The 12,542-nt window shown below is 41.8% G+C and overlaps 1 protein-coding gene across 1 annotated transcript in view; it reads left to right on the top strand.

Moving 5' to 3' along the window:
- Kif5c (kinesin family member 5C) overlaps positions 1-12,542 on the top strand; it is a 187,813-nt gene that overhangs the window by 117,482 nt on the left and 57,789 nt on the right. Inside the window, exons 12-14 of the mRNA XM_008825166.3 lie at positions 1,615-1,790; positions 6,845-6,913; positions 10,282-10,488. Coding sequence (XP_008823388.1) covers positions 1,615-1,790; positions 6,845-6,913; positions 10,282-10,488 — 452 coding nt within the window. The remainder of the gene's footprint in view (positions 1-1,614; positions 1,791-6,844; positions 6,914-10,281; positions 10,489-12,542) is intronic.

The following is a 12,542-nucleotide window of genomic DNA, read 5'->3' as shown; positions in this document are numbered from 1 at the left end:
TCAGCCATCCATTCATCAATCTTATTGCTCTGATATCCCATGGGTTTAACAGGCTGTAGAGAATATAGATCTTTTAATTGGATGACATCCACTCCTCGCACTAAGGTTGTTGATGGATGTTTTAAGCCAGGAATTGGAGCTCAGTGAAATATTGATTTGGTTCAGGTTCAGTTCAAAGGCTGTCATGATATTCTGGCTTTATTTCAGGTCAGTAATTTCAGAAAAGACTTAGGCATAGTATATACGCCAACTGAAAAGGGAAGATAGGGTGGCTCAGTTTTATATGCAGTGAAGGTTCTCCTTCACGTTGCTGCTTTAGATGAAACTGTGACACAAAGGTGAAATCACTGGTTTCAGTTTTACTTGATTTGGAGACCTGCGTACCACCACAAGCAGTGAAGTCCAGGGCAGCACAGGGCTTGTTTTTATTTTGACAAATGTGCTCCGTGTTCAGGTGGGGTCCCTGAGGCTTGAAATATAAAGTTAATGAAAGCACAGATTAAGATCTCGGTTCTTCTATTTTAACCCTCTTTTGGCTCAGGGCAGTTTTCCTGGAGAATTTTCACAAAATGGATATTATGGGCTGAGAGCCCTAGTGAGGTATGAACAGTCCACTGTTCAAGGGATATAGTGAAATGAGTGTGAAGTTACTGGTAAACATTGTGGTGGAGAAGTGTGTTTGGTGTGGGTTTGCTTTCCAAGAAGACAGTTGGGAGATTTGGTCCTTCTGGACCATGTGGTCTTCAGAGGCTCTATTCCCTGCTCTGTCTTTGCAAGGTGATTTCCTGCTGGGGTAGCCATTGGCCAGCTTGAGAATTGCACCTTCTCCTTCATTTACATTATCAAATTGGGTGGTACTTCCTCTGAAGGTTTTATGAACCCCACTGTGCAGGCCGAGAAGTGTTGAGTAGGGTTTCTGCAGTATTTTAGATTAGCTGCTTTTTCTTGCCTGAGACTACCCAACATCACAAGAAATTATTCTATTTGAACTCTCTAGCAGAACCAATTAATTTGGACTTCCGGGAGAGAGCACAGTGGTAGAGACCATATTTGTGCCATGCTAGTGAGTCCTTGGGTCCAGGCTGCCCTGACTTCCTCCCATTGGCTCAGAGAGTCTCAGGCCAGCAGGACTCAGGCCCCACAGTTTTCTATTTAAACAGTGGTGCTGTATTGCTTGACTTGGCTGTTTCTACTAATGACATAGCAACATAATTAATTGGTAATTAGGATGCCTCAGAGGTCTATTTCCCTTAGAATCAGTGACTAGAGAGAATATGATTATAGTAAGCTCTAGTATATTTCTCCACAAAAGGAAGTATGTGCAGAAATTCTAAGGTAGCACTGCAAGTTGGATTAGAGAACTGTGTGGAATCATTAGACTGTGTGATGCATCCAGATGACAGGGTGGTGCTTTTCTGTAGTCTAGTTTTGGTCAATCAGCTGTGACCATTCTCCTCAAATGGAAAGAGCACAGACATTAGCTCTATGCAAAGAGCTCTTTATTACACACTCTGTGTATTTCTCCCAGGGAATGACACTTTTAGAACTCTTCCTGGAGAGTTGCACGCTCAGGTCACTTGGTCTTCAGCATCCCTCTTTGCTTTGTTTTCTCAGGAGAAGCTGTGCCTGAGGATGAACAGATCAGTGCTAAGGACCAGAAGAACCTGGAGCCGTGCGATAACACACCCATCATAGACAACATCACGCCTGTTGTTGCTGGCATCTCCACTGAGGAGAAGGAAAAATACGATGAGGAGATCTCCAGTCTATACCGACAGCTGGATGATAAGGTCTGTTGATCTCACTGATGTTTTGAGGCAAAAGCTCTGGCTCAGGCAGCCCCCAGAGACTTGACTCAGCCCCAATAGGTCAAGTAAAGAAATAAATAATGTTGAAAAGTAGAGAAAGATTTGATCCATGGAGCCATATTGGGAAGAGGGACAGGTAAAAGGGCTCAGTGGTCCCAAGTCGGCCTTCAGGGAACAGATGTGAGCTTTAGTTTGAAATAGAAGAAGCAATGGGGCAGGAGGGAGGAATGTGAAATTAAACAGTCCTGGTCAAGGTGTGAACATTCTCTCAGTTATGGTTGTGCAAGGTGTTCTGAAAAGTTCTTATTGCTTGTGGGAGCTGATTTCTGACCTGTCTACAAGGCTCACATGTTACTGTAATCTAAGGTGAATACAGGTTTAAAATGAAGACTAAAGGTATTCTAGTACCTTTGAGGGGGTCTGGAACAGGACATTGGAAAAAATAATTGTAAAATGGTTCAGTTACTCTTATCTTTGTGCCTTCAGTCCTAAAAGAGGATGAGATAGGTTAGTTATTGCAGGTTTTTAGATAGACACTCCTTGAATGATTAACATGCTTATATGCAGAGTTAAGCAGGAGATTGACCCAAAGGGAACAGATAGAAATGAAGACAGAGATGACAGGCTTTTATCCTTTTGCTTATCTTGTGGGCCCAATTGAGCAGTCAATGCTTTCTAGCAAAAGCGTTTCTGAGTGCCTGTTATATATAGCCAAAAGTTTATTGTCCTCACTGTGGTACAAAGACTGAAGGTGGCAGATCCAGACAGCACCAAGGGCCCTGGAGCTGAGGTGGGGCTGCAGACCAATAAAGACATGTATTATTCTGATACCCATCCTGACTCTGGACAGTGCTGGCTTAGGGAGCTTGATTGTTGTGGAGTGGAAACCTTCATGGAGGTTTGGTTAGAAGAGTACCGAAGGTTTGGTTGTTGATCTAGACAGATAGCAGAGTCTGCTAGAGTCTTCACTTCTAGAAATAGGCCTGGGTGGATTATTATAGGAGAGCAGGATTGTATGAGTATGTATGACTGTGTTAAGTCTCCTTATCCCCCTTCTGTGCTCATCCCTCTCCTCTTGGAAACATTGACCCAGCTAAGGGCCAAGGTGGTGACTCTTAAAACTCAAGCATGGGTTTAACCACGTAGCTCGAAGGCCCTGAGATTTGGATCTAATCATGTTATAGACTGATTGCCTCCCTGTTTGTGAAGCTCTCTTCAGAGGCAGGTTATTGGATGAAGTAGTTTGACTGTGCTAATTGGGGATATTTAATCTTTTAGCAAACTTTTAGGGCTCAAGTCATCATGTAAATGCATAAGCTGAAGTAGAGGAAAAGACACCTTGAAGAGTATGTATCATTTATCTGCAGTAAAGGTCCAGTTAGGAATCCCAGAGGCACAGGAAATGAGATGAGCATTTCATGTGATCCTGGCATATTCCTCCTGGAATATCCTAAATCCTATCAGTTCTGATAGGATTGCTGATATTTTCAGTCTGCTTAATCTTTTCTGGGGTAGTTCAACTCAAGTGCTTTTGGGGACACCTCTGGCTTGTATATAATAACCTTGTTATGGTAATATCCCCAATTAATCTTACAGACCTCTGGCTCTGGGGTATAGCCCAGAGTCTGGTATACCTTTGCAAACTGAAAGTGACTGGTTTCCTTAAGGAAGCTCCTTCTGCTTGTTTGTGATTCTGAGAGTTGCATTATGTCCTAACATTAAATTCAGGGTCTTCCTACCTCTGTGAAAACAGCTCATGAAATATCCATTCCCATAAGAACTGGAGTCTTTGTCCTTCATGCTCTGAACATAGTCTTCCCTCCCATTTTGCTCAGATATTGTTCTCAGACTCTCAAAGTAAGAAAAAGGAGATCAATAGTAAGCTCATAGTTTATGCAACTTCCTGATTTAGCAAAAGAACTGCTATTGTTAAAACAGTGAAGAAAGCCCAAATGCAATCCTCCCTCACTTTACAGATTTTCTCATCTGCAGATTCTAGAATGAGGGATCAAAACCAATTCCTTGATGCTAGGAGGTGTGGGAGAGAACAGAGCCTGGCGGCTCAGCCCTAAAGGGCACCAGAGCTCACGGTCTGCCTTAGTAGCTCTGCTTGTGAATGCCTGTGTATGTCCTATCAGCTGTCGTGCTTGCATGTCCTCTCAAAGGTTCTAGAAGATATTTCCGTGCTTCTGATGATTAGGTGGTTTGATACTTTGAGAATATGTGAGTTGGGAAATGGCGTCTTCTTGGATTATTGACCGGTAGAACTGAAAGTATCTGGGTGTAGGTGAGACGTCCTCAAGTTTATAGCCTTGTGGGTGGCTACATCGGTTCGGACTTTGAGTCTCATAGTCATTTCATTTTGGCCTTAGGCCCTTTAACCAAGGAAGTGCTCAACTTCAGTGATTTTTTTTTTTTTTTTAGGCTGCTGTAGGTGAAAGACGACACAGTTTCCTCCAAGCTGTCCCTCTGCCCCTCTGTCCCTCTGTGCTGCCCTTCATGGGTCCATGGGTAGATACTATCCCAAGGTCCACTAAAGAATCAAACCTACGACTCAGTGACAGAGGCCCCAGGACAGATGCCCCACTTGCTCATGGTGCTTTCTTGTCTGTAACTCAGGGCCCACAACTGTCACTTCAAAAGATTGCAATGGGGACTAAAAATCTCTAGTGTCATAACAGGTATTCTGTAAATGTTAGGTGCCTCTTCATCAGTCTTCTCCTCTGTGGGTTCCCTTTGCTTGAGGGAGAAGCCACATCATATGTGACGTCAAAGAAGTGGCAGAGTCATGGGGGTTGAGAGCAGAGTTCTAACATGAAGAAATTGATGTTGGCACTGCCTATCTTGCTCCTTGTCACCTCTCCAATACTGCTTTGCGATCGGAGATCCCTGAGAGGTAGTAAACTTAAGTTGAACTGTAAGTTTACTTATTGTACTGATTATTGTTTCCAGCAAAAACATCTCTAGAATCAAAGATGACCAGTGACCTTTTGACAACTGAGGTGACCACATTATTTCATGCATAAGAAAATCCAACTACCAACATATTTTGAGAAGTGCTTTGAAATCTCGTATCTCAGAGTGAGCATCCTTAAACCTGTCCTTAACACAACCTTATTTTGAAAGGTTTAGGAAATTTAAATCAAAATAGACAACACCAAATCCTTAGAAAAATGTCTTCATAAAAGCTAAATCTAGTTCAGGAAATGTCTCCAGTACTCCTGTTTGTGGGGATCGTATTATTCATCCTTCCCAGAGGGGTCTGGGCCTTTGGTTTTTCACTGCATCCTGGTTTGTTGCCTGTCAGGTAGGAGGCCTGCATCTTCAGGCAAACACCAGGGAAGTAGGCAAACAGTGCACTGGCCCTTTCTCTTCTTATTTCTGTCAGTTGGACACTTGTTTTTTTGTTCTGGGAGAGAGCCGAGAGGGTAGCTCCCTGATGTTGAGCTCTGTGGGCTTTTAATGTTAAGCTGCTTAATATATATGTGCAGAAGAGCAGACATATAACATTGTTCCTGGTCACTGACATGCTAAGTGTATAAAGTAGAAGGAGAATATAGCCTACAAAACAGTCAGCTAGCTGTGGAAGTGCCATTTCTTGGCAGTTTCACTGTGGTATAATTTCTCTAATTCTGCCAGAAATCTGAGTTGGGGAGGAAAGTAGCAATATTTCATAGAGCCATTGATAAAAACATTGGTTAAAAAATTCCATGCAAACAGGTCTTTCTGAGCAGAGGAATGACATCAAAAGGTGTGAGAAAGACCAAAGACAAAGGAAAAGGAGATGTAGAGCCCACACTGCTGACTCGAGAATGCTGCTGCTCTCGAAGGCCACTAGCTGTACTGTCCACTAACCTCGTGCAAATGCAGGCCTAGGTGCCACCAAACAGCTGCAGGTGTCTGTGGAAAACAGGTTCTGTGATCAGGTCATGGTGTTCACTCGCCTGCACCCCACATCACCGTTGGAACAGGCTGAGGGTACGGAAGAGGGGTTTTAATGGGGAAAACACCTAGGCAGTACCCAGCACAGAGAGTCCAATGACCCTGACCTGGATTTGACTGTGCTTGAGGTGCAGGCCTGAGGCATGTCATCAAATAGGACTTTTCTTCTATACCTGAGAGGTGAGCATTGGGAGGGTTCGAAGATTGTGCTTGAAATTTTCTTTGAAATTGTGAAAATAGGGCAGTGAAGCAGAGTTGTTCCGCAGGAGTTAGGCATCAAGCCTGCTGCTGCTCCTTCACTGGGGGTTGCCTGCATCTTGGGTGAGGCAGAGATTTTGTGAAGTAGTGAGGGGTGGGCAATGGGTTCTTGCTCCTGTGGCAGCAACACCTAGTGGCAGTTTAGGCGCGCAATTGCTTTCCCACTTCAGTGACAGCCTAGAAAGCAGACATTCTAGTGTTTGCCTGTGTGCACACCCAGCTGTGTGCACACCCAGATGTTGACAGGGATGTTTGTTTGCTTGTTTGCTTTGTTTTTCAGCTGGTAAGAATATTAACTTCCAGTCGATAGGGAGGTCTGCTGATGCCGAAGAGAAACGCTCATAAGTGTAGTTTTTCTTATCTAATGAAGAGGTGTGTGGAAACAGTGCTCCTTTCTGCCTTTCACATGGCAGTATTCCTGGCTTCTGATGTGTCTGACAGGGTTTGGGACAACCATTCCAGTGCTGATGGTTGGAGATTTGCTCCCTTACTGGCTGAATTAGGAATTAATTCTCTATTAACATCTTTGTTTGGGGAAGAATGTCTCTGAAGTCTCTTTCAGTTCCCAAGTCCCAGACCCCTGATTTCCTGTTGAGCAAGACTTGAGTTGGCTGTGTAGACAATACATTTCACAGAAATAAGTTCCACCCTCTGAAAAAGCTAACTGGAGAGATCTACTGACCACACAAGCTCCCAAATGCTCTCGTGCTGCACTGTTCCTCCATCTTATTAGTGAGCTTAGGGATGGCCTCTTGGTGTCACTCTGGTAGGGAAATCAGGCTATCAAAAATGACATATCTAACCAAAAAAAAATTAACCATGATGTTTCATTTCAGGATGATGAAATTAACCAGCAGAGCCAGCTGGCTGAAAAGCTAAAGCAACAAATGTTGGATCAGGATGAGGTAAAGAACACAATAAATTCTTCTCTACAGACTTCTTTTGTTATTTTTGTTGTTAATGTTAGTTCTAGAAATGCCATTTGCAAAGAATTTCTTTCAAAACCCTGAATCATGTGAAATGTTTTGGTAGATATTCTTTAATGCCTGTTAAAAGTTGATTGTGGTTGAACTTAGAAAATAAGTGTCTGACTTTATAGAGCTCTGGGACTTAGGAAGTAAGAAACTGTGTGCTAGGGCTAGAGAGATGGCTCGGTGGTTAAGAACACTGGTTGTTCTTACAGAAGACCCAGGTTCGAATCCCAGCACCCACATGTCAGCTAACAACTGTCCGTAACTCCAGTTCCAGGGGGATCCGATAGCCTCTTCTGTCCTCCACAGGCATTGCATGACACGGGTGCACTTACCTACATGCAGGCAATACACGCATAGACATAAAATAAAAATAATAAATAATTTTTTTTTAAAAAAAAGAAACTGTGCTACAGTTAGACCTGGGAAAGCAGACGCCTGTTCTGGTGGTTGGATATCTTCCGCAGACCCAGCATGGCAGTGTTCTGCTATTTTAGGCTATTTCACCTTTGCATATGAGATGCCTCAAGTATTTTTTCCATTCATTTTTATTAGTGGAAATTTTTATTAGTGTACAAATAATGGGCTTCATTATGACGTTTTCATGCATGAGTATGATGTACTTTGATTATGTTTATTCCTATTACCGCATGTTGGCTCACCTTTCCCCTCCTGCTAATCTGCTTCCTCTTCCCAAATAGTCCCTCTCTACTTTTATATATTTAAAAAATAATCTAGATTTCATATGTAAGAGAAAATATGTGATATTTTTCTTCTTGAGTCTGTCTTATTTCACTAAACATGATGATGTTCCATCTCTTTTCCTGAAATAACATGATTTCATATTTTTATGGCCAAATAAGATATCTATCATCTATCATCTATCTATCTATCTATCTATCTATCTATCTATCTATCATCTATCTATATCTTTTATCATCTATCACCTATCCATCTATCATCTATCTATCATTTATCTATCACCTATATATTCATCATCTATCTATTCATCATCTATCTACCTATCATCCATCTATCTATCTACCTACCTACCTACCATTTACCAATCATCTGCCTCGGTCTCTATCTATCTATCTATCTATCTATCTATCTATCTATCATCTATCTATCATCTATCAATCATCTATCAATCATCTATCTATCATCTATCTATCTATCATCTATCTATCTGCCTATCTATCTACCTACCTACCTACTATCTGCCTCTGTCTCTATCATCTATCTATCCATCTATCTATCTATCTATCTATCTCTATCTCTATCTTCTATCATCTATCTATCACTCTATCTATCTATCATTCATCTATCTATCTATCTATCTATCTATCTATCTATCTATCATCTATATATTCATCATCTATCTATTCATTTATCTCCCTATCATCTATCTATCATCTATCATCTATCTACTTACCTACCTACCTACCACCTACCAATCATCTGCCTTCATCTATGTATCTATGTATCTATGTATCTATCTATCTATCTATCTATCTATCTATCTATCATCATCATCTACCTACCTACCTATTATCTGCCTCTGTCTCTAGCTATCATCTATCTATCTATCTATCTATCTATCTATCTATCTATCTATCTATCATCTATCTATCCATCCATCCATCTATCTATCTTTTATCACCTATCATCTATCTGTCTCACATTTTCTCTAGTCATCTGTTGATAGACACCAAGGGCTGGTTCCATAATCTGGCTATTGCAAAAGTCTGCCTCATGTTTTGGTATAGACCATAATCTCCTGCCATCCTACAGGGAAAACAAAATCAAAAGCAGAACATGGGAGAGGGAAAGAAAAGAGAAGTGGGGCCCTAGTGCTGTGTTACCATTTATTTGATACACTAAAAAAGGAAGCAAGTTGTTTTCAGTCTCCCCCTGTTGGCATTCACTTCTGTAGTAAATGTCTTTATTGCACTGTGTTTTGTCAAGTATTTTACAAACAGGAACCTAAGCAAAGCACAGCTAGCCAATCTATCAAACATAGATAATTAGAAATTCTCTTGCCGAGAATCATCTAAGTATTTTTCTCTACTGTACTTTAAGGAGCTTTTGCTTCATTGCTAAAAATGCTGTGGACTGGCTCATGCGTGCAATGATGACAGGTGGCATGGCCTATGTCTGCAGTCCTTACTCTGCCCCCATCATGGACTCCGTAACCATTTCCTTCCTCTTCCTCTTTGTTCTCCTTCATCTCTCCAGTGTAATGATTGTGGCCTCAGCCCAAACTTCTCCCTTGGTAGAGAGACAATCTGTGCCTTTGGAATCTCGTGAACTATGTTTAATTGATGTCTATCCTAGCTGAAGTTGAGGTCTTCTGTTTGCTTAGTGTTTTATGCCCTAAGTCCATGCCATTCCTCTGAATTCCCAACTACTGTACAACTGCCTGGAATACATTCTTTTTATGATACTTCAAACTCTAATGTTTTTCTTTTTCTATTCTTAAAAGGCATTAATGTTCATGGTAGGGAAATCAGAAAATAACAATAGGAACAAAGCTTAAAAACAAAACAAAACAACAAAAACAAACAAAAAAATCCCATATGCTCAGGCACTTACTTTTAAAGATTTTATTTTATGTGTATATGTGTGTGCCTGAGTATATGTATGTGAACCATATGGGTGCAGGTGCTCTCAGAGACCAGAAGAGTGTGTCAGATCCCCTGGAATTGTGAGCCTCCCAAAATGGGTGCTGAGAATAGAATTGGGTTTTCTGCAAGAGCAGCAATTGTTCTTGAGCACTGAGCCTACCCTCCAGCCCTCCTCAGGCATGAACTTTTAATTTGGGTTAGTGTTTGAGGTCTATTGTTGTATACATTCATGATACACATTGAGAAAAATAACTGCCTTTTAAATACTGGGGTTTTTTTTATAGTTTTGAAAATCAACTTGCTTACAGCATCAAATTGTGGTAGTATTTTCAGAAGCTTTGCCAGCATTAATATAATGGAAATGATTCTCCTGTTCTTTGTTTAATATATGGAATAGCTAACCAGCTATACCATGCAGTGATTTTTTTTGTTTATGTGTAGTTCATTCTTTGACTTAAGCATAAAAGCTTTAAGCAAAAAGGGGGAGAAAAAAGCACAGATTTTTGAAATAACATTTGAAAAGTTATTTAGCATCTTTAACATGTAGTGAGAGTTCCTGAGCTCTTCTAACCTGTTCTGTTCACCCGGTTTCCAAATTGCTTTATGTGGGGAGAGCACATACCATAAACATCTGAACCGTAAATTCACGGGTTCCACCCCATCTCATTTCTGCAGCTTCTAGCGTCCACGAGAAGAGACTATGAGAAGATACAGGAGGAGTTGACACGCCTCCAGATTGAAAATGAGGCAGCCAAAGATGAGGTGAAAGAAGTCCTCCAGGCTCTGGAGGAGCTGGCTGTCAATTACGACCAGAAGTCACAGGAAGTGGAGGACAAGACCAGGGCCAATGAGCAGCTGACAGATGAGCTGGCTCAGAAAACGGTTGGAGCATTTGTGTTAAAGGGGGTGGGACTTTCTTGTTGGTAGACCCATATAGAAAGACAGTTGGCTGAATGTTTACTGCATACGAGACTCAACTTGTTCCCCAAGGTCCCCTCCAACAGTTGTACTGCTTGGTGGAACTGACTTGTCCCCTTATCGTGATCGGCATGTCACAGCTGTTTTACATCCAGAAAACTTATAACATCAGCAAGAATGTCTTCTGGAAATAGTCAAGAGTTCAGATTCTAGAGCCAGAAAAATCCTAGTTGGAAAAATTTGATTTCATGACTCTTAGGCCTTAGGCAAGACGTTTAAACATCTTGAGTATTCAGTCCTTCATCAACATGGCAATAACGAGCTCCTGGCATGGAGTGAGCACTTAGTGACAGTTTAGGTAAAGTACTTAGCACAGAGCTGTATGTGTGCCATAGTATTAGTGCTCAGTGAATAAGCCTGAAAAGGTTGTTATGAAAGAGCAAGAGTAAGAGACACACAGCAGGTGTGGGTGTCATCGTTTACAGCCTCCTGAAAGAAATCACTTTCCTTCCCCAGCCTCTTGTCCTAGCTTCAGAGCCCAGGAGTAAGCCGTTCATGTTTGCTTGCTTCCCGCTTTAAGCATTTCAGCCTGCTGTCTCCTTCTTTCCAGCTTCTCCCAGAGACAGATGCTATAGGTTTTGCATGGTGAGCTAGCTACAGGCAGCAGGACCAGTGAGCATTTGGCAAGGTGGCTGGTGGTAGGCAATGCCCTTTGCTGCTTGGAGATGGGTAGTGGAGAAACTGTGACCTACTGCCCTTGGCACCTCTGGTATCATGGACTGGGTCAGACTGCCTTGTGGAAACATCCAGTTCTGGGCAAGAAGAACAGATGGTGAGCAAAGTGCTGACTTGCTGAGCTGACAGGAAGTGCTGTTTGTTCCACATGTGCCACTGCATGGAGGAAGAAAGATTTTCCTAATGACTTCTTGAGAGAGGACTGTTGTGTCTGGGGGTTAGAAAGAAGATGAAATAAACAGATAAACAATTGGCAATGGCAGTTCAAACCAAACCCCTGCATAATCCCTTGGGAAACGGGGAGACCTAGACTCTGTTCTTGGTGTTTTCTCAGGGTTCTTTTAGGTAATCCTTGCTGTTTGTGCTTCTCAAAACAAGGAGAGATTTTTCATAGTACAGTTCTTATGTCAACGCAGGTAGTATTAGGCTAGTTTAAATACTATTTCCAGTGAATTTTCCTAACTGCAAATGGAGGATTGTACAGATGTCTTTGAATTAATCCACACTGCTCCAGGAGCAGGGCCTTGTTACTACGTCAGCTGAGTTAATACCAAGACACTAGAAAGCGGCTGTTCTAGTGCTGTGAGTTAAGATCACACACCTTATGGTAACAAACATGAAGGGTAGAAAAGAGATAAGTTTGCTGAAGTTTGACAAGAAAATAGAGCTTTTGCTGCTTATGAAGGAGCATTCTTGAACTTGAGTAATTATGAAAAAAAGACAGTGCCTAACTCAGCTTCCCTGAGGATTAGAAGACTTTTCCACACTCATTCATGCTTCTCTGGGATGTCCTTTCTAGATCATCTATCAGGGTATTTGGAAGTGGCCCAATGAACAAGTTTGGGCATGGAGCTGGGGACACTGCAATTCTGTTTAGATCCTGAGCTAGAACAGTGAGGAAAAAGCAGTACTTGATGGGTTGGAAGATGTAATTAAATGGCACAAAATTCAAACTCCTTTTTCGGTGTGTGTGTACATGTCATGTGTGTCTGGGGGCCAGAGGTCAACCTTGGGCATCTCTCCTCAGGTACTGTCTACTTTGTTTTTTGAAACTTAGAGCTCACTGAGTAGGGCCAGCCTGGCTGGCCAGTGAGCAACAGGATCCTCCCCAGCACTGGGATTACAAGCATATACCACCATGCCCAGATTCTTTAAATGGTTTTTGGGGGATCAAATTCAGATCCTTATGTTTGTGCAGTAAACATGATGGTTTAGTCAGTAAATGGCTAAATCTCCCTGGCACTTTGGCTTTATTTATTTTAAAAATATTTATACATTTTATT

The sequence above is a fragment of the Nannospalax galili genome, unplaced genomic scaffold (assembly GCF_000622305.1).
Source record: "Nannospalax galili isolate Female #2095 unplaced genomic scaffold, S.galili_v1.0 scaffold87, whole genome shotgun sequence".
Classification (NCBI taxonomy): Eukaryota; Metazoa; Chordata; class Mammalia; order Rodentia; family Spalacidae; genus Nannospalax; species Nannospalax galili.
This window is presented reverse-complemented; position numbering and strand designations above follow the sequence as displayed.